The following is a 23718-nucleotide window of genomic DNA, read 5'->3' on the forward strand; positions in this document are numbered from 1 at the left end:
TAGTTACACCCAAGCACATTAAATTTTAAGGCCCCCACCCCCACTTATACGCATGTACGAACATAAATGCATGCGCCAGGGGCACCTATACGTGAAAAGGATGATTGCAATACACATGATGCATATCATTGCGCACGCCAGAGTGATTACTATAATTCTAGCACAAAACCTCCTTCGTAACACTAAACTGATGACCTATAGGGGGCATTTGAAGCATCGCCTAGGAAAAATATAGGGTACTAAAGAATGTCGCCATTTCCAGGGGTTTACATAAAATTAAGGTTTGACATGTTGGGTATATATTTACTCATCTTTTATATTTTACCAACAATTTGGGTAGTCTATTGCGTATGTTTGCCCTAAAACTAATTTTAGTGTCTTTTTACTGAAATGTTGCTGTAATTCATCAAGAGAAAAAGAATCGGATTTACTGTCTGTCTCTCACTCTCTCTTTCTTCTTCTTTTTTTTTTTTTAAGGGGGGCACGCTTTAGAATTTTCCTTTTTCGATGTAAATCCAGCCCTGTTAAAAGGTGGACTTCAAAAGTTGCAAGTTACTTGCCAGTGTCTCTATTTTATATTTTTATGTATCTATATTCAGAGGGGCTCCTGTGCAGCAAAAATGCAGGTTGTAGAACGGGCTCCTTTCATGCATTGGCCCTAAAGTATTTGCGACATTGGCTGGGAAATGACTAGATTTTTTGTTTTTAGAACTGAGAATAGTTTTGTTAGTTCCTAAATTCCTAATGCCTACACCCTCAGAGTTTTAGAAGTCAGTGGATTATTGAACCTGCATGATTTTTCTCTAGGGTGAAAGTACCCTTTAAGGTTCTTTTATCTGATAGATTTTTAGAAGTCTGCGTACTATTGTTTGGCATAATATTTAACTGACAGAAAACTAAAGGCCCTCTATGATTAATATTCACCAGCATTTCCATATGCCCTTGCAAAATCATTGAACACTACTGTATGTCCTGTTCTAGCTAAGAAAATGGTGCATTGTATCCAAAATATATGTTTGGACTTTATACTTATACTACTTTTTTCTTCCATGGAAAGGTCTTGAACCTGTTGGTGGAGCACCATGGGAAATCAAGTTGGAAAAAAGGACCAAAGTGGTGAACACAATGCTAAGGTAAGCTTACATTTCTCTATATTTCCCTGGGAATCTGATTGATTGGCTGTGAAGATCTAAGCATTTTGTAAACATGGGCAATTACGCATTTTCCGAGTTATAGCATCCACCCTATAATTTTTTTTTCCCAAAATCCAGAAAAGAGGTCTGTCTGTCCAGTTTCTACAGCCATTGTAAGCGGATCCCACTTTGTCTGCAGAGGACAAAAGGCGAAGTGAGATCTGCTTATAATGGCGCTTGTATTTTCACCAGAACTTTATGTGTTCAGGATCTGCAACGTTTAAACTCCTTTAATATTTTCATGAGTGCTTTTACAGCATTAGACAAGAAGAGAAGTTTGAGAACTGTTTTCACAGGCTGTTCTCCATAGACAAACAGTCAGAAATTGGAGTTTGTCAAAAAATTTAATCTACACACATACATTTTTTTTAATGGGGCAACCTTACTTACTTACTCAGGAATATGGATACATGTACTTTATTTGCTTGCACTTTCTTCTGATCAGAGAAGAAATGTCAGCCATTTTCCGGGCTCCAATAAAGATGATCTCTTCCTGTGTTCGAGCTCGGGGATAATAATTGACACTGACCAGAGAATAGAAGGGGTCAGAGAACAGCCTTGGCAGGCCCCTGTGAAGAAAGAAGAAAAAGATTGTAGTAGGTGACACTGAAAGTGTGCTTAGAAAGGCAGGAGCAGAACCAGGAAAGAGCAGAGTAGGCCAAGGAAATGCAGTATTTTTAACAGAAACCGGTAAGTAAAAGGCAGCAGAATGTTCTTATAGTATTGGTAGGGAATAGTGACCATTTTTTATTTTTATTTTTTGCAGTTAGTAAGTGGGTTTTAAAAGGGTAGTTTCTGTGTAGCGTTGTGGGTTAAAGCCAGACTGTAAAGAGCCAAGAAGGTTATTGTCAGTGAGGATATAGCTCAGGTGGTTGTAGACTCGGCATTCTAGGATTTTGGAGGTATTCCAGGAAGCACCTTTGATACTTTTTTTTTTTTTATTATTCTGTTATCACACAGAGCTCTGCTACCAGCATTAATTTTGTCAACAAAAACGTTTGTCTACGTTTTTGTCAGCTGCATTTTTGCTTACAGATGAATGTGCTTACTCCATTATGAACAGTAGTTTTACCAGAACGAGCGCTCTCGTCTCATAACTTGCTTCTGAGCATGCGCAGGTTTTTAACGTCGTTTTAGCCCACACATGATCATTTTTTAAAATGAAAAAAACGAAAAACGACATTGTTTAAAACGTTGTTTAAAAATGCAGAATGTTCGAAAAAAAATGTTGTCGTTTTTCAGAACCCGAAAAATTACGTGAAGCCCACATAGATCATTTTAAATGACATCTTTTTAAAACAACGTTTTTTTTCATGCCGAAAAATGACGTACGCGCCATGAGACTAAGACTAAATTTGAAATTTGCTGCCAAAATTAGGTCTGCGTAACATTCATCATATTTATGATACATTCATAGCTCAAGTCACTGAGACATGTACCATTTCTAAAAGGGGGATTTTGTCAGTTTACCATTGTCTATATTCACTGCAAATGTACCAACACCCCACAGTATAGATTTGAAATGTGATTTTGGAAAACACTGATGTATTGTGGTGCTCTGGCTAATTCACTTGGGGTGGCATTGAAAAAGAATGCTACAACTGTGCAACACCTAGTTTTGTGTGTTACTGTGCATTTTGGTAAAACATGAATTATCTAAATTGAGTCTTAAGAAGACCATCATAAACAAAATCAATTAACAGTGATGTAGTGTGCTCTTCGAGGTTGCTCAGCTGTGCAAATTTTTTCAGCTTACCTGAATGAGATCATGCCCTGTACTGCTTAGGATACAGTAGGGGACAGAGTCAAGTAGAACAGCTGATCTGTATGTATATGTAGAGCAGAACACCCCATAATGTTGAAGACTCGAGAGCCCTATAGGGATTTGGTTTGCAGGAATTATTTAAAAAATGTCTCAGCTTAGAATTGCTGTTAAAGAGAGAGTTCACCCTAAAAATAACTTTTAACCTTAGATTGATGCTCATTTTGTCTAGGGGAATCGGCTAGTATTTTTAAAATCGAAGCTGTACTTACCGTTTTAGAGAGCGATCTTCTCCGCCGCTTCCGGGTATGGGTCTTTGGGACTGGGCATTCCTATTTTGATTGACAGTCTTCCGACCGGCTTCCGATGGTCGCATCCATAGCGTCACGACTAGCCGAAAGAAGCCGAACGTCGGTGTGGCGCTATACTGCGCCTGCGCACCGACGTTCGACTACTTTCGGAAAATCGTGACGCGATGGATGCGACCGTCGGAAGCCTGTCGGAAGACTGTCAATCAAAATAGGAACGCCCAGTCCCGCAGCCCATACCCGGAAGCGGCGGAGAAGATTGCTTTCTAAAAAGCTAAGTACAGCTTAGATTTAAAAAAAAAATAGCCGATTCCCCTAGACAAAATGAGCAGGAATCTAAGGGTAAATAGTTGTATGTCCGGGTGAACCCCCGCTTTAAGTAGTAAGGATCTAATAATCTATATTGGGATTATTTTTTCCATTTTTCTCTTTAAAAATGTTTTTCTTTGTGAACATTTTTGACTTTTCTCGTCCAGCTGGGTGACAAATTGTATATACCTACATATAGTTCCTTGAAACGCATGCAGTTCCTCACCAGTTACAACAACTCTGTTACACACACACAGAACAGCCTGTGAGAATCTTCTTGAAAGGGCACATACAGTGGGGAAAATATTTATTAGATCCCCTGCTGATTTTGTAAAATGCCAACTTGCAAAGAAATGAAGGGCCTATCATTTTTATCATAGGTGTATTTTAAATGATCGAGACAGAATATCAACCAAAATCTAGAAAAAAAAAACACATGATACAAATGTTATAAATGGAGTTGTAGTTCAGTGAGTAGAATAAGTATTTGATTTCCAAGCAAAACATGACTTGGTACTTGGTGGAAAAGTCCTTGTTGGCAAGCACAGAGGTAAGACTTTTCTTGTAGTTGGTTACCAGGTTTACACACGTCTCGGGGGATTTTGGTCCACTCTTTTTTACAGCTCTTCACTAAATCCTTAAGGTTTTCTGGCTGTCGCTTAGAAACTTGAAGTTTCAGTTCCCTTTATTAATTTTCTATAGGATTAAGGTCTGGAGACTGGCTAGGCCACTCCATGACCTTAATGTGTTTCTTCTTGAGCCACTCCTTTGTTGCCTTGGTGGTATGTTTTGGGTCATTGTCATGCTGGAAGACCCATCCACGACTCATCTTCAGTGTTCTGGCTGAGGGAAGAAGGTTCTCATCCAAGATATTGGAATACATGGCCGCGTCCATTGGCCCCTCAATGCGACAAATTTGGTCTGTACCGAAAACAACCCCAAAGCATAATGTTTCTACCTCCTTGCTTGACTGTAGGGATGCTGTTCTTAGGGTCATAGTCAGCATTTTTCTACCTCCAAAGATGGCGAGTTGAGTTAATACCAAAGAGATCAATTTTGGTCTCATCTGACCACAGCACTTTCTCCCAATCCTTCTGTAAATCATTTAGATTTTCATTGGCAAACTTTAGATGAGCCTGTACATGTGCCTTCGCCTTGCAGGCGCTGCATGATTTCAATCTATGGCAGCGTATTGTGTGACTAATGGTTTGATTGGTGACTGTGGTCCCAACTGCCTTGAGGTCATTCACAAGCTCCTCCCGTGTAGTTCTGGGCTCATCTCTCACTTTTCTCATAATCATCCTTACTCCACGAGGCAAAATCTTGCATGGAGCTCCAGACCGAGGGCGATTGTTAGTTATTTTGTATTTCTTTCATTTTGAGAATAATCGCTCCAACAGTTGTCTCCTTCTCGCCAAGCTTCTTGCTGATGGTCTTGTAGCCCATTCCATCCCTGTGCAGGTCTACAATCTTGTCCCTGATGTCCTTTGACCTGACAATGATTAAGCACATATCTGTTGTGTGAAACGCGTCTACTTTAACCACTGCTGGTGTCCTCTGGTGTCATTTTGTAAAATTTTATATTCCAACAAACTTTACTTGGAACCCACGTGAGGTGCAGCTGGTTCTTGAGGCCATGGCTAACCCCAACCCTTCTGCAATTGAGGCCACAGCTTCTGCAGCATACAAGCGGCTGTAGCCAGAAACCAGCACTCCCATTTTACTAAGGACATTTTTGCCCTTACTTCCTGTACTTTAGCCTGTGCCTAATGGGATGACCACACACAGGAAGAGCAATCCTTGAATTTCGATGCAAGGTTGACAAACATCAGGTACTCTTGATGGCGGCACTAGCTGGTGCTGGTGGCCATATTATGACTGGGCAGCCATACTATGAATGTTTGGGCACTGGCTGGTGACTTCATGTTCAGTGCTCTTCCACTGTCTCTGGGATACAGGGTGGCCTTTCTACTGGCATTGTGAAAAGCGCCCAGTATTCCGTCTCAGTTCCTGCAGCATGCATGATGAATCCTGAATGTGGCGAGTCTGTTGAGCCCCACCGGCTCCATGGTTGTGGCAGCCTCTTGTTATCTACACCTGCTGTATGCTGGTTATCCTGTGTGCTGATGTTTGAGACAATTGGGGGGTGCCCCACCTTGGGGAGGCTCTGGGTATAGACCATTACCCTCTTTGTCTGCTTCAAAACCCACCTATTACCCCTACCCTAGGGCCATTATTCAATATGGAACATGCATTTGCATGTTAATCAGTCAGAGGAACACTCAGATGGTGGAGGTTCGGTGTCCCACTTGCCAGACACTCTTTCAGACAGAGTGTAATGTCCTTTGGGGATTTTTTTTCCCCCCACCCCTCACGAGGCACTGCTTTTGGAATTTCCCAACAATCAATACCTAAAAATCAATGAACTGAAGTGAAAATGGAAGTTTTGTTCTTACTGTAAAAACGTTTTCTCTGCATTCATTCAAGGACACAACACCCTCCCCTGGTTGTTATGTCTGTAACCAGTTGTTTTCTATGTATTTCTTTGTGGTTAATGGAGCTGACTTCAGCAGATGGGGAGGGTTTGGCCACCAGCAGAGACCACCCTTATGCCTTGTACACACGGTCTGACTTTTGACCGTGCAAAAGTCCACCGTGAGTCAGTCGGAAAAAAAAGAACAGGTTCTCTATCCAAGGTCCAGCGGACTTCCGAAAAAAAAAAGTCCAATGGAGGCTACACACGGCCAGACTTTCCTAGAAAAAAAGCCTGTCTGACTTTCTTTCTAGGAAAATCCGGCCGTGTGTACGAGGCATTAGGCTGTGCTTTGTTTTGTGCCTAGTGTTCTACTCTTGCAGGTTAATATAGCCCAACGATCCTATAAAAATGTGTCCTTCAAAAAGAACACAGGGAAAATAAGTTTGCGTTAAGAACAAACATCCATTTTGACTCAAAATGCAAGGTTTGCATATTTGGCACTGTGAGTTTTGGGGCTGAGAACTTATGTGAATGTACATGCAGGCATTTGAAGATGCCAGCATGTTTTATAGTGCTTGTTAAGGTGATGGTTAACAGATGATTTTTATACACTGACAGGTTTACTTAATTCTGCTGAAGATGTACATAAAAAATCTTTGAATATACATTGTTAATGACCAAATAAATGTTCAGCACAGAGCTATATGAAAGTCTGTTATTATTCTATAATGATCTACTTCTGCTTTTTATGAGGTTACACTCCTTGTACAGCTTGTTTAATGCACATGTGACATCTCTGCTTCCTGTATTACTTATTGCCGTGTTAATCCATCCGTCTACTCTTTTAGTCTTGACTTTTTGCATAATCGGCTCTGTCGTTTTCCCTGACAAACTTTCTAAGCTCGCCCAGTGAACCAAGAGTGCAGGTGAAGCCATTTTGCTTGGCTGCTCAATCAGTGGGCACTGAAAGATTATCACAAATATCGGAACATTGTCATGCAGGTTAAGAACTATGGAGGCGTAATGTGTACATTATTGAAAGGTAATTAAACCAGCACTCTGTGGGCTACATGTTTAATAGTTGGATAGAGAGCTCTCTAGTTTTGATATAAAAAAAAAACATTAAAAGTACCATTATCAGATTGTCTATGTGACTCATTTAATTATGGTATATTAGGAGAAGGAAAAAATGAAGCCATTAAAAACAAACAGAAGCAAACATTTATTATGTGAAACACACAGATATTAAATATTCTGGATGGATACTCCTATTTACGCGCACACCATTATACTCGGCATAATTTAAACTGCATTAACTAGTAGCAACCAATTTCATTCACTTTTACATAATCTAATGAGAAAGATGATATTTGTTGTCCAGAAGCAACTTCTCTTTGTAAATAGTCATTGTTCTTTTTACAAAGCCTGTATATATGTGTGTATGGAGTCTCTTTTGCAGATCATAGGAAATGTAATCAAAATTAGGGTAGGTCACTGTTTTCATTTATGTCATAAGAATATACATTTATATTCATGTGCTCAGAAGTTTAGTTTTGGATCTTCTGGCCATACATAAAATTCTGTAGTACTTGTCCAATGAATCCAGTTTGGAATAAGCATTTTGGCATATATCAAACACAATCTGGATTTGACACACCAGCTATTAAAAATAATGACATTTTATTTATTATAGGTATTTATATCGTCCCAACAATTTACACAGCACTTTATATATACTGTACATTCCAATCATACATTTTATCTCCTTAAAGCGGAATTCCACTTGTGTTTTTGTTTATTAAAAGTCAGCAGCTGCAAAAAGCATAGCTGCTGACTTTTAATAAACCGACACTTACCTGCCCCGCGATCCAGCGATGCGGCCACCCGGTGGCTCGCTCCTCTCCCCCTCCTCGGCGCCGTCATTGTAACTTTGGGCACTCGGTCATGACAGCTTAGGGCTTCACGGCCAGGCGCACACTGCACATGGACGAGTAGCTCTGTGCTCTCCTATTGGCCAGCTGATCTTCCGGGACCTGAGTTGTGTCCCAGAAGATCGCTGGCAGGACGGGGCCGTCTAGAGCGAGAGGAGTCGTTGTCTAGGTGGCCCAAAAAAGAAAGCAGTAAGTCCCACTAAAAGTAAGAAAAAAAATGACATGCCAGGGGCGAGAAGTGCTTAAACCGGAAGTTCCACTTTTGGGTGAAACTCCACTTTAAAGCAGTATTATAAACCCCCTCCCAAAAAATGTATATATTGCATCATACCATTTCTTATATGAGGCTTTTTTTCCCCTTTATTTCAGCTGATGACCCAGCCACTATCACTTCCTGTATAGGGTGTTTGCATTCTAAATGAAATAGTAAAGCAGATACCTTTTTGGAGTGCATCATTGTCAGTCTGTTGGGAGAGAATAGTGCAAGGATGGCCATACCTTATACAATTTTCTTGTACAATTTTCCTTCCAAAACCATATAAATTGAGGTCAAACCTAAACACTTTTGTGTGCAATCAGGCAGACCCTTGCACTACATAGTTGACAGTAATTGCAGCACAATTTTCCTGTGCAAATTACATGCAGTGTCTCTGGGGTGCGATTTGAGCCAATGGATTTGTATGGCTCAAATCGCATCACATTCGCATCATACTCGTGCAGAACTTTTTTTTTTTGTCTGCACCAGATTCTGATCGCATGGGTATTCACACCCATGTGATCCAACTCTGCAAATAACTGCGTTGTGAAAAAGGATTACACTCCGGAATCGTTTTGCATGAACGGGTTGCGATTTTCACACAGTGCAGAATCCACAGCGAATTAGCACTGCATCTGGTGTGACCCAAAGCTGAGTTAGTGGTCCATTTGTGGTCCAAGTTTCATAAAAATAGGGTTGCAGTCCAGACATCCACATCCTAATATTATTTCCATGTACTCACAATTTTATCCTGAATGTAGTTCTCCTTCAATAAATAAGAAGGTCAGTTAAGGGGAGAGCCGTATTTAATGGCACCACAAGAGACCCTGGAACAGTTCCTGCGGTTGGTTCATTTCTAAAGTCTGTAACATGCAACTGCCCTTAAAGAACTCTGGGCAGTTCAATCCCCCCCCCCCCCCCACATTATGGAATGTTCCTTTTTTATGTATCTCATGCAAAGGACCCCCTTTTTCTGGAATTGCCAACAAGCAGAATAATTAGCTGTTGGCGTATGAGTTTCTGCTTTCTGGGAAGATGAAGGGAGGTGTGTTGGTTCAGGCACCCCAGTGTCTCTAATGCCGCGTACACACGACAGTTATTCATGTCATGGGACAAAACAACGTTTTTTTCGACGTGATTCCTCTCAAGCCTGCCTTGCATACCCACGATCGTGATAAAAATGCTTGAGCAAAGCGCGGTGACGTACAACACGTACGACGACACTATAAAGGAATTTTTATTCGAATGGCGCCCTTTGGTCTGATTATGCAAATTTCCCTTCTCATAACTTGCTTTTGAGCATGCATGTTTTTTCCCCCGCTGTTAAAGCCTACACGCGACCATTTTTCACAACAAGAAAAAAATAGAGCATGTTCTAAATGTTAATGCCCATTTTTCTCATCGCGAAAAATGCTCTGGAGCCTACACACGTCTGATTTTCATGACCAATTCAAAAAATGGCATTTTTCTTGTCATGAAAAACGGTCGTGTGTACGCGGCATTAGGCATTTTGGGCCAGATTCAGAAAGAATTACGTTGCGCAGCGGCGGCGTAACGTATCCCATTTACGTTACACCGCCGCAGGTTTCCAGCGTAAGTGCCTGATTCACAAAGCACTTACCTGTAAACTTGCGGCGGTGTAACATAAATCCGCTCGGCGCAAGCCCGCCCCTAATTCAAGTGGGGCGGGCACCATTTAAATTAGACGCGTTCCCGCGCCGAGCGTACTGCGCATGCTCGGTCCGTCAAATTACCCGACGTGCATTGCGCTAAATGACGTCTCAAGGACGTCATTGGTTTGACGTTAACGTAAATGGCGTCCAGCGCCATTCACGGACGACTTACGCAAACGTTGTGAAATTTTAAATTTCGACGCGGGAACGACGGCCATACTTAACATTGCTTAGACCGCCTAGGAGGCAGCCTTAACTTTACGACGCGTATCGCTACGGAAACAACGTAAATTTAGATCGACGGGCATTGCAGACGTTCGTGAATCGCCGTAACTAGTCATTTGCATATTCTACGCCAACCGCAATGGAATCGCCACCTAGCGGCCGGCCTAGAATTGCATCCTAAGATCCAACGGTGTAAGTCAATTACACCTGTCGGATCTTAGGGCTATCTATGCAGAACTGATTCTATGAATCAGCCGCATAGTTAGGACAGGCGGATCACAGAGATATGACGGCATATCAGGAGATACGCCGTCGTATCTCTTTTGTGAATCTGGCCCTTTGTTTCTGGAAGTGCTGCAGATTGTATACTTGTACTATCTAGTGGCACAAAACATCAGATTCACATCTGCAGGGAATCGGGGGATGTCAGTTTCATCTATGCATTGTGTACCTTCAGGCTGTCCTAAGTGACCACACAAAAAACTGTTTACATTTTAGTCCTACTTTTAAAAACATTTTGGTGTATTTTTGTTCCGCAACAAAAGTTTCTCCAGGTACCCCACCCCACTTGGCCTTGCTTTAAGGCCTTTTTTTTTTTGTTTGTTGCATTTACCATTTTCATTGTATTGCTCTGATTATTGAATATCTAAAAAGAGGTTGAGAATAAAATAAACATTTTATTATGACATAAACAAAAAAAAAAATCCAGTTTGAAAAATGTATGAATCCTGGGCGAACTTTATATAAATCTTTTATTAAAAAATAAATAACAAGACACCGAAGTGTAGAGTGGTGCAGTGAGATTTGGATGTAAATGCTGCTTCCTGGGGTCCCATCTGTAAAAAGGATGTCATTTCGGTAATGGATAACTTCTAGGTCATATGCAGTGACAGCGCAAGTTTTTTTTCTTTGGAAAATAAAAAGCCTTGGCTCAGTATAAAGTGAAGCAGGCAATGTAGCAAAAATACACACACCAAGCAAAACATTGTCCTTTAGAAAGTGTATAGATTATCAAAAACTTTCTCTATTAAGACATGACAGAACATTTTTCTTTGCTAAAGGGCAATGGCTCTGAGTGAAATGTAAAATATTACATTTGTAAACATGAGATGTAAATCTGAGCTATTCCGTGTTCTGCGGGGATGTAGAAAATAAACAAGACTCCTAAACTCCAAGTACCTTTCAGTAGCAGGAAGAAGAGTTCATCTAGGGCTACAAATCTTTCACCTGCTAATGATTAGTACATTTATCTGCTCCATCATGTCCTCCTCCTGCAGACTGGGGCGGCATGGACTTCATGCTAAATGGCTCTGCATTATATCAGTGGCTTATATTATTCCTGTATTTTGTCTGACACCAAAGCCTGCACAAGGTCAGATTAGAACATTTTCCCTCACTCATTATCATTTTCAGAGCATTGTCCTAAAAGCAATTTAATTGTGTCCCTTATTTATTTTCTTCTGCCTTTTATGCAGTTTACAAAACTATGCATGTCGATTATCTTTTTTTATAAAAGCAAGACAATCCTTTTTGTTAAAAATATTCAGTACTTACCATTTTTCAACAGAAGGACCTAAGGGCTTCTTTACATTTTGAGCTTGGGGGTGGTAAAAACAGGCGGTTAAGCTGCATTTCTACTGCCCCCTTAAATCTGTAAAGGGAACCAGGCTGGGGTGTACACATTCCGTGGCCAACCATGCTTCGCTTCATAGTTCTGACAAAAAATTATCCCGGTGTGGTACTGCTTGCCTAATACAACGGGCCGCACTACAACCACCCTGCAACTATGTGGTGCGATATTTAAAACCAGCAATGAGGAAGCGACTTATTGCCTCCTCACCACGTGCCAAATTACTCTGAAAAGCGACCTACAGCAGATTTCCAGAGGTGCATGGATGTTAGCCACACATCCATCCAAATAGCCCAAAAGTAAACCTGCACTTCACTCCAATTATCTTTGCTATATCACTTATTTAGGAAGTGTGGGGAGTGTCGGCAGCTTCTTCTAGGTTTACCATAGTAGCTCACAAGGCTTTTTCACATACAAAAGTAAACCTGTGCTTGCTTATTTACACTGCCTGTCCCCCACTCCCGTTCTTAGATTTACCATCCATGGGGAAGTATGGGGCACTGTGACTCTCTCCCATTCCTCCTGTGATGCAGTGCTGTTTTTTTAAGAAAGCCACTTACCATATTAGAGCACTGTCCCTGAAAATCACTATAGTAGTCCACACTACTGCATGAATAGCCACAATCTTCTGGGTACTGCTCAGGTTCTTCTCAAGTGGCTTCCCACTGGACACATACCTTTTATCCCTTTTGGGAGGTTCCTATTTGCACCATCTTACATGTTACACCCTAAATATAGTTGTAACATGTAATGGTACAAATGATGAAATTTGCCTTGAAGCAGTTACAGTAGAAGTTTTCTTTTTGTCTTTTCAGCTAAAGGTTTTAAATAAATATATAGAAGCTGACCATTGTAAGCATCTGTCAGTGTTAAAGGGTTTGCCCCAACTTTTTTTAATACTTTATTTCTTTATTAAAGGCAAAGAAAATAAGTAGTCCAAGTACAATTGTAAGTCGGTAACACGTTTAAGTACATGTGTATCAACATCCAAGCCCAACCCTTTAGCTGCCTCTTATGCTGGACAGTTTGGCTTAGGAAACTGAAAAAAATGGCCAGATCACCAGGTAAAAATAAAGATAGAATTCCAAAAAGAACACTGATGCAGTCACCAGATCTAATAATTTGTAAGCTGTATTATAATACATTTTATTTTTTGATTTAATGCCACTTAGGCCTCGTACACATGGACGGACTGTCCACTGAAATCGGTCCGCCGGACCGTTTTTAGCGGACATGTCCGCCCAGAGATTTCTGCCTGATGGTTGTACACACCATCAGACAGAAATCCGCGCGTACACGATACGCGGTGACGTGGCCGCGCTGTCGCCGCGACGATTACACGGCGACGTGCGCGGCCCTGGAAGGTCAATGCTTCCACGCATGCGTCAAATCACTTTGACGCATGCGAGGGATGGCGGCCGAGCGGACATGTACGGTGAGTCTGTACAGACGACCGAACATGTCCGACGGACAGGCTTCCAGCGGACATGTTTCTTAGCATGCTAAGAAACATTTGTCTGCTGGAAAACGGTCGGCTGGACAAATGTCCTCTGGAAACCTGTCCGGTCGGCCGTACACACGACCGAACATGTCTGCTGAAACTGGTCCGCGGACCATTTTTAGCAGACATGTTCAGTCGTGTGTATGGGGTCTTAAACTCTGACTTTGCTTGCTGCATGGCTGTTCTGCCACGGCGGTCCCAATGTTTCCCTTAGTACAGGTTTTCCTTAAATGCAACCAGTGAAAAGATCTGAACAAGTAAGCTAGCAACTTTAGTAGAAAGATGATTCTAATAATGGCTACCAGTGGCAGTGACATTGGAGGCAATGAAGGTTATTTACTAAAACCAGAGCTTGCAAAATCTGGTGCAGCTCTGCATAGAAACCAATCAGATTCCAGGTTTTATTGTCAAAGCCTAATTCAACAAGCTGAAGTTAGAAGCTGATTGGATACCACACAGATTCTGAATTGCACCAGTGTTGGTAAATCTCTTTCACTGCCTGTACTTTTCGCTAGTGAAGGCTAGGGGCAGGTACCCAGCAGGTGGGTTGGGGCATGCCTATGCAGATAACCTCCTTAAAAATGCAGGATTTTGCATTGACACTTGGAGAGGGCACCATGCTGCGCTGGAGTGACAGGTCCTAGGATAAAAGGTATGTTTTTACAGCTTATGCTGTCAGCTTTCCGCTAAGCTGTTAGTTTACTTGTTTAGTGTTTCCCAGAGGTTCATCATACAAGGGCAGATCTTTTGTCAAAATAACATAAAATCAATATTGCCTGTTCTCTAGACAGTTGTCAAGATCCAGTAAAAATTTCTTCAGAAGCAAACTCTTTTTTTATACTGGTACTCTACAGTCAAAGTTTTGATCTCTGGCTTTTTTACTATTGAACAAATGTCCAGTGATTTGCTGTTTTTGCAACCTGCAAGAACACTCAAGGACGCTGATCTCTCAATAGACTCCACACCCATCTGTGTGGTAGAAAAAAAGCTTTTAATAGAAAAAGTTTTGTAAGCAAAAAGGTTTAAAAACCTGCAACAAAATCTGTTAAGAGGGAAAAAAAACACTAGTGTACCAGTTGATGGCATTCAATAAAAGCATGTGAAGGACATTATACAAATAATAAAAAATACATTTAAATAATGATCTATTATTACTGGTTTATGTCGCTCATAAATTTAAAAAAAAATTATATTTTCTGTATATAATGAGGATTATTATAAACACACTGTCCAAAAACATAAGTACATGTGTTTTTGGAAGGGTTTTGTGCTTCATAACCTCCTTCCTCCTAGAAAAAAAACATGAAAACAAATAAAAAATGAGCTTAAACATGCAAAACTGCACTACAAAAACATACTTTAAAAACGAACTACAATATTGCACTGAAAAAATGCATGATTATGCAGCAGCACTTGTGTGAACCTAGACTAAGACGGTACCGTGTGAAAATTTTGAAAGATTTTTTGAAGTTGGAGGTTTTCCTTTTTTTTTTTTTTTTTTTTCCTATAGCTTTTAGATCTGTTGTAGCTACTACTTCCATCATTCAGTTCAGGCCTAATGCCTATGGATAATGAATGAGGTGCAAAGACAAAATTACGTACGTTAAAATGAACCAGATTGGGCGCTGCTGTATTATTCAAGCCAAGCTAAATGTAAAAGCTAAAAAATCAATTGCACAGTCAAAATATAGAATGCCAGAATGCGGTGTCAGTGAAAATCACACTGTTCCTTAACCACTTAAGGACCAGGCCTATTTTTTTTTTACTTAGTATTTACAAGTTAAAATCTTTTTTTTTGCTAGAAAGCTACTTGGAACCCCCAAACATTATATATATTTCAGACACCCTGTAGAATAAAATGGCGGTCATTGCAATACTTTGTCACACTGTATTTGCGCAGTGGTCGTACAAACGCATTTCTTTTGCAAAAAAAGTACACTTTTTTGAATAAAAAAATACAAGAAAGAATAAAGTTAGCCCATTATTGTGAAAGATAATGTTACGCTGAGTAAATTTATACCCAACATGTCATGCTTTAAAATTGCGCCTGTTTGTGGAATAGCGACAAACGTTGACACTTAAAAATCTCCTTAGGCAAAGTTTAAAAATGTCTACAGGTTAACAGTTTTGAATTACAATTTTGCTAGAATTATTGCTCACGCTCTAACGATCACATTGATATCTCACATGTGCAGTTTAAACACTGTTTACATATGCGGGCGTGACTTACGCATGCGTTTGCTTCTGTACGGCGGGACAGGGTTCTTAAAATATATATATCTTATTTATTTTTATTTTATTTTTTTACACTGTCCCTTTAAAAAATTGGATCACTTTTATTCCTATTACAAGGAATGTAAACATCCCTTGTAATCGAAAAAAAGCATGTGAGATCTGGGGGTCAAAAAAAAAATCCTCTTTTTTTTTTCAATACATTTTTTTTTCCCCTTTAAGACCATGGCCGAATGTGACGTTTGTTCACTTCCGTCATCCAATGGTATGGAGTTGAGTGGGGCCATCATTCCCTCACTTGACTTACAGCCTCAAAGGGGAAAGGACTGGATTGTCTCCGCCGCTTCCGACGGTTTCCGACGGCTCTGGTAAGCGGCGGAGATTACCCGGACTTGACGGGAGGGGGGTGGGCATCTCCTGCTGCCGATAAAAGTGATCTTGTGGCAAATCCACTGCAAAGACCACTTTTATCTGAAAGCAGGTCATCCACAGCTTTTAAAAATACCAGGGTTCTGACAGCTATTTGCTATCATAACAACGGTATTCAATGTCAAAGTGCCAACATATAACGACGGCGGGTAGTCCGGGAGTGGTTAAAGCTAAACTCTGAGTACAAACCCATATATATATATATTTCTCGATAGCCACAAAGGATACAAATCTACTTTGTGTGCACCAATTGCCTTTAAAAACCCAGATATTAACCCTTGTTCACACTGGGTCAATTTGACATGTCAAATTAGAGCCTATTACTGGCAACGGCACCGTCCGAATCAGTGCGCCACCGACTTTGCTGCGCCCCACCGATTTCCAAAAGAGTAGATTCAGTACTACTTTTGCCGACTTCAAGGGTGGTTTCACTAGACATCTGTGTATAAATCCATACAGATGTCTCTCAAATCGCCCCCGAAGTCAGACTGAAATGCCGGTTTGAAATTGTTCAGCCGAACTCGCACGGTTTCAAACCCTGCATTCAGTGTGAACCTAGGCTAACCGTGCAAAAGTACAGTAGTAGTGACATCACTACACTGTTGTACATAGCCTGTGCAGAGAGCAGAGTTGTAAGAGGGTCCCAGCCGCTTCACCCACTTCAGGCTGCCTGCTGAACACTACAGGAGGGGCAGAGATGAGACCAGTCACGCTGCACAAGGGGTAAGCAAGCAAGTTAGAGTCGGTTCACACTAGGGCGACACGACTTTCAGAAGCGACTCCGACACGACTTGAGCATGAACCACAGGGCGATCTGGGGAGATTTACAACACGACTTGAAGTCGTCTCCAGGACAGGAGACATTCCAGTGGCCAATAAAACAACCATCAGCTCTGGGAGAGGGAGGGGTTTGTCTGAGAAATGTATGTTCTCTTCCAGGAAAGTAGCTTCAGTTAAAGACAGTGATCAGACTTGGAAGCGACTTCCATTGAAATCAATGGGTACAAATCGCCTAGAAGTCGGATTGAAGTAGTACAGGAACTTCTTCTGAAGTCGGAGCGACTTAAGTAGTGTGTATTAACACCGCTCCCATTCACTTACATTGCTTTTCTGGACAGCGCGACTTGGGACGACTTGAGACGACTTCAAGTCGGATCCCAAGTCGCCCCAGTGTGAACCGGCTCTAAGAATACACACAAGGAATGTATTTTGAAAATATTTGTTTATTCCGAAGTTCAGCTTTAAGTCCTGGTTCACACCAGTGCGGCTTTGAAATCATGCTTCTTCAACGCAATTTCAAAGCAATGTATGTTACTACCCAGGGAATGATAATAGATATGAGACATACAGTCCTATGTCATAAGTGCTCATAATTCATCTTGCTGAGAAGTCTCTCTGCTGATGATTTACTTTTCTGTTAAAAATAAAATTTACCTTCATTTGAATTTCTGTCAAGGGTCCACCAGTCCTCAGTGAAAGCTGCTTTTGGGCTCCATCATTTTTGGGGGACCCCAACCCGACACTATTTTCCTTCCATTTTGTTTTTCAGGATTCACTGGAGAGATTTTTTGTCACTATTTATATTTTATTGAGATATATATGATCTCACCATTTATTTATTGATTCATTTTTTGTGGAGATTTTTTGTGGACACCTACCTAAGTAGCTCTTTGAACTACGGTTTGGAGCGCTTATAACTTTTTTTTGCATTCATATTTTGTGTATTGTGCACACTATTAGATACAGCTGCTTTGAATGTCACTAATTATTAATTTTTAACACTGATTTACTCACAGTAGCGCAGAAGGTTTCATTTGTATCTATTTTTGGGGGTATACAGTATTTTTCACTGCTTGTGATTTTTGCAAAGACGTCTGGCCATCATACTATCCTGTGAAGCGGGCCCATATTTACTAGTGTTTTTTTAAGATGACCCCAATTATCTTTTATCTGGATTAGATTAGACTCGTAATTCTGCACTGGAAGAAATATATATTTTATATATAGTGATAATTGAAACATTTTCTCATCTGCTCTACTGAGCTGAAATAGCCATAGTGATTATGTAAGAAAGTGAGGCTTTTATACAGTCCGGCTTCACACTGCTGGTTTTTGTGGGTTTTAGCCCTGGTCCCATAGACTTTCTTTTAGGTTGCATATTTTTGGTGCGTTCTTTGAATGAATGAATGAAAACTTATATAGCGCAGGACATGCGAACTTAATCGCCTCTGGGCGATTTTTGAAAGCACACCAAAGATGCAGCATTCAGGACTTTAATACACTTTCAGAAAATATACCCACGCTGTAGCATTGTAAAGCCAGTCTAATAGGGAGTTGCTTTCTATTTCTAAATGGGACTGAAACTGCTGCTATAAACCTACAGAAACCTAAATATATAATCGCGATGAAACAATAACATTCTGAGTCACATTTTAAATGATAAGTTTGCCCTATACAAAAATATTTTTTGTTTGTCTTTGACATTTCTTTCAGTAGTGGTCATCTGTAAATCTGAATAGTTCATTCAACGTCCCATTTTTCAGAATGAATGATTTGCAGTGAAAGTTAATTAAATGTAAATGGATAATCATTATGCTGTACTGGTAAGCAGTAAACATAGGGCCAGATTCAGGTAGAAGTGCGGCGGCGTAACATATCGTAGATACGTTACACCGCCGCAAGTTTTCATCGCAAGTGCCTGATTCACAAAGCACTTGCGATGAAAACTACGCCGGCGGCCTCCGGCGTAAGCCCGCGTAATTTAAATGGGCATGTGCCATTTAAATTAGGTGCGCTCCCGCGCTGGACCTACTGCGCATGCTCCGTTTCGTAACTCCCGCCGTGCTTTGCGCGAAGTGACGTCATTTTTTTGAACGGCGACGCGTGTAGCGTAATTCCGTATTCCCGGACGGCTTACGCAAACGACGTGAATTTTTAAATTTCGACGCGGGAACAACGGCCATACTTTATACAGCAATACGATTGCTGTGTAAAGTTAAGGCACCAAAAACAACGACTAACTTTGCGACGGGAAACTAGACTAGCGGCAACGTAGCGAACGCGAAAATCCGTCGTGGATCGCCGTAACTCCTAATTTGCATACCCGACGCTGGTTTACGACGTGAACTCCCCCCAGCGGTGGCCGCGGTACTGCATCCTAAGATCCGACAGTGTAAAACAATTACACCTGTCGGATCTTAGGGCTATCTATGCGTAACTGATTCTATGAATCAGTCGCATAGATACTCTGAGGCCCCATACACACGGGAGGATTTATCCGCGGATACGGTCCAGCGGACCGTTTCCACTGATAAATCCTCTCGAGGATTTCCGCGGATTTCCATCCGATGGAGTGTACTCACCATCTAATCGAAATCCTCTGGTGATGACGTGTCGCGCCGTCGCCGCGATTATGACGCGGCGACGTGCGCGACGCTGTCATATAAGGAATTCCACGCATGCGTCGAATCATTACGACGCATGCAGGGGGATCCCTTTGGACGGATGGATCCGGTGAGTCTGTACAGACCAGCGGATCCATCCGTTGGGATGGATTCCAGCGGATAGATTTGATAGCATCCATCCCAGGGGATAAATATCCGCGGAAACAGATCCGCTGGAGTGTACACACCATAGGATCTATCCGCTGAAACCCATTCGCTGGGATTTTTCAGCGGATGGATTCTATCGTGTGTATGGGGCCTGAGAGATACGACGGAGTATCTGAGATACTCCGTCGTATCTCCTTTGTGAATCTGGCCCATAGTCTGTATACATAATAGGCTAAGGATCATTATTAAAATGTTTTCACACAATGACTTCTTTATTATATAGTATGGTCATTACGTTTGCGTACATTTAACAATTTGCTAAGAAAAATTGTGGTTTACAGAAAAAATAAACAATTGCCCTGTTGCCAGTGCGTGACCCCTTAGGAAATCATAAAGTTGTCCTAGACATAAAAAATATATTTGCAATCTTCAAAATATAAATGACACATATAAATGCATCAATTAATTAATTCATGCATTATAGATAAATTATTACACCAATGTGTTATCTTAATCAATTTTCAGAACTTTCCCAAGTTGATCCTTTGGGAAATATTAAGCCCCATACACACGGGCTTAATGTCGGGAGACATTTGCCGGTTCAAGAAATACCAGCCGACATTCTGCCAGTGTGTATGTCGGTCTGTCCGCAGCAGCTGAACGACTCCCAATCAGTGCTCTCAGCCAATGACCGAGAGCGCTGGTCGGAGTGTTCTGAGGTGGGCACATTTCCCTTCCACAGCACAGCTGGACTTATCTTGCATGGTTAGTGCATCTGCTCCCGACCAAAGCTGTCAGTTGTTTTTCATGCTACCAGGCTTTAAAATCATTGCTTGCTTTTTGTTTACTCCCTTGTCCCTGATCTTAGTGTCTCCAGTTATAAGAGTCTACCTTAGGCTTCATGCACATGGGTCTTTTATAAACACTTCTGTCCTGGCAGGAGAAAAGCAGCTTCAAAAATGCATCTAACGTGTGTAGGCACATCAAGAGCTAACAATATGAGTTCTGATTGATTGATTGTTTTTTACATTAGAGAATTTATATTTGACATGAATTTATGCACTTTTGTAAGCGCTGTAATTAATTTTATTCAAGTAAAGAACACTTTGTGTACAGCGGCTGCAATTTATATATGTATATATATATAATGAAAAATTGCAGCCGCTGTACACAAAGTGCTCTTCACTTGAGTTAATAAAATAAAATAATTACAGCGCTTTCAAATATAAATACTCAGTTTTTTACATTTATATTTGACATGAATTTATGCACTTTTGTAAGGGCTGCAATTATTTTATTTTATGAATGTGACTTTGGTGGGTTTTTTTTTCTGCCGCCAAATTCCTCTAAACACATATAGTGTGTATGGACACATAGGCTATATGGAGGGGTGTTTAGACCACAAAAAATACTCAAACGCCTGTAAAAGCAGTGTTTTTTGGCTCCAGTCTTATTCGCAAAAAAGAAGACTCCTGCTATCAAACTAGAGTGCAAGAGACCTATCCATATTTGGCATCTATAGGCCTGACTATTGCCACTTATGAGGCAGTGGAGCATGCATATTGTTATAGAAATACAAGCTACGGTATCAATAGGCTGGTATAGTTTAAGTTAACTCCACAAAACTGCATCCTTTGTCCCAGATAATGAGACTAAGAAAAAAAATGTAAGGCTAAATTTGTGAATATTTATATTAGAGCCTGTCGGTGAAGCACTGCCTGTTCACAAACCCATTGCAATTATATTGCAATCAGCGTTCCATTTTTGCACCTACTGAGATGATTGAATGCCTGCACATGCACAGGAGTGATGTAATCTCAGCCCCTCTGATGAACACGGTATCGGAAGAACACCAGACGAAGAAGTCGGCAACCAGTAAGGGTGCTCTAGGACACTGCAGCGCTGAAGTTGGGGCGGGTATCGTTCAGCTTTAAAGTGGAATGTTAAAAGTGAAAATGTGTTGTCTTATAGTGAATGTATAGATGTATTAATTGTGCCCAAACAGCATGCAGAAAGATGTATCTTGTGTCCTACATTCCTCCTAAAATAGCAGTACACTTCCTGGGTCCAGGCATTCTTGTGCCTACATCCTTATTGCTACAGTATATACTATATCTGTAGTGTGAGATCAAGCACTGCAGCTGATTAATATCTTTAGAGTCTATTCAGTTTACTTCTTGAAGAGACTGTGTCCCTCATTGTGCACCAACTTATGGACCCCAACTAGCCGGCAGATGCATCCAACATACACTTATGGTTTAGTGGTGGGTGGTAGCTTTGATAACTTTCCTGAAGCCTAAACCTAGTCTCTTTCGATTGAGGGTCTACAAGTGAGCTAGCCTTGTGTTTTTGTTACTTCTTTTCGCTTACTCGGGGAAAATATCTCAGTCCCAGAGCTATTGTTTGCATCCTAACTCCTGCAGGACAGGTATTCCTGTCTTAAAGGGGTACCGTATAGTGCTGCATTATTAGTTTGCTGTATTGCCTCTTTTATCGATAGTTTCAGTTGACTGTATTCTTTGCCTGCCATACTATTTTTTGATCTTAATACAACTTAATAATTTATTTTTATTTTTTACAAGTGTGTTCATAATCTTCTTTGCATGACAGCCAGGAGACTACCTGGCCAAGGTATTGTGGTGGTGTTAGCAGGTGTGGTGCTCTGCCCAGGTCTTGATGAAGAACCCAAATCATCTAGCAGCCCCTGGGGAGGTAGTGCTACACTAGTAATATTTTCCCTCTGCTTTTTTGGGCGCAGCTTGCACAGTTCTTTACGGAGGCCTCATAAAGCCTTGTCATGGGGAATATGTTTATTGGGTTGGGTCATCTGCAGCTACCCTAAAAAGAAAATCATCAAAAGCATGTTTTTGCTAGTAATCACTGTTTTAGACGTTTAATTGTAATATGTAATTTACTATTATAACATTATATATGACAGCTTGTCGAACTTTTAAAAGAGTTCACATAACTTTGGTAGGAGAAAGGTGACTACTGAGAACTTTAATTATTTTCTTTAAATAGAGCTTTATTGATGTGATTTTGTATGGCAGCAAATCATGCCTTCATTAGGACATAATAACCTGTCAGTAAACCATGTTGGAACATTTGGAGCATGCTGTGATGAGCATGTTAATAGATGGCATTATCCTGCTAATGTGTGCTCCATGGTGTACTCATCTTCATATTCGATGCAATAATAATAGAGCCCATTTATTAACTGAAATGCATTTGTGGTAACATGTTTTAGTAATAATGAATGGTGATATAAAAGGCAGTGTTTTTCATTCTTTGCAGCACTGAAGAAAATAATACCATTGAAAACTAAAATATCCCAGCAACACCCAACCAACAAGTCCATAAGTAAATACATTTCATGCTGCTATATATTGAAAATGGACAGAAAATGCATGTTATGAGGATCCCAGGACACTCTCAAAAAAAAGATTAACCTCTTGCAACCCCCGGCATTGTAAAATGACGGACACAAGGTGGCTCTACAATGCCGGGAGGACGTCTTTTGACGTCCTCGGCTCCTCCGGCCACTGGTGGGCGCGCGCCCGGCACATGCGCGTGCCTGGTGGCCGCAATTTCCGCCACGTACCCGTGATCGGTCGTTACACAGACAAGGACTTGGATCTGTGTGTGTAAACACACAGGTCCACGTCCTGTCAGGGAGAGGAGACCGATGCTGTGTCCCTTGTACATAGGGACACAGATCGGTCACCTCCCCCAGTCCCCTCCTCCCACAGTTAGAATCACTAGTAGGGAACACATTTAACCCCTTCCTCGCCCCCTAGTGTTAACCCCTTCCATGCCATTCACATTTGTACAGTAACAGTGCATATTTATAGCACTGTTCTCTGTATAAATGTGAATGGTGTCAAAAGTGTCCAATGTGTCCGCCATAATGTCGCAGTCACAATAAAAATCGCAGATCACCGCCAAAAATTTCATAATTCTGTCCCTTATTTTGTAGGCACTATTGGCTAGATTCACGTAGAGTTACGCCTGCGTATCAGTAGATACGCCGTCGTAACTCTGAATCTACGCCGTCGTAAATTTAAGCGTATTCTGGAAACCAGATACGCTTAAATTAGGCTAAGATACGAGCGGCGCAAGTCTCCTACGCCGTCGTATCTTAGGGTGCAAATTTAGGCTGGCCGCTAGGTGGCGCTTTCTGTTGTTTTCTGCTTCTGATATGCAAATGAGCAAGATACGCCGATGCACGAACGTACATACGCC

At 41.1% G+C, this 23718-nt stretch overlaps 1 protein-coding gene across 5 annotated transcripts in view; it reads left to right on the top strand.

The window, feature by feature from the left end:
* LOC120940808 (myelin basic protein) overlaps positions 1-23718 on the top strand; it is a 239111-nt gene that overhangs the window by 66355 nt on the left and 149038 nt on the right. For all 5 annotated transcript variants that reach the window (XM_040353865.1, XM_040353863.1, XM_040353864.1 and 2 more), the window contains exon 2: positions 1058-1133. In XM_040353865.1, coding sequence (XP_040209799.1) covers positions 1083-1133 — 51 coding nt within the window. In that variant the 5' untranslated portion in view covers positions 1058-1082. The remainder of the gene's footprint in view (positions 1-1057; positions 1134-23718) is intronic.

Source organism: Rana temporaria, chromosome 5 (genome assembly GCF_905171775.1).
Source record: "Rana temporaria chromosome 5, aRanTem1.1, whole genome shotgun sequence".
In the NCBI taxonomy this organism is placed as follows: Eukaryota; Metazoa; Chordata; class Amphibia; order Anura; family Ranidae; genus Rana; species Rana temporaria.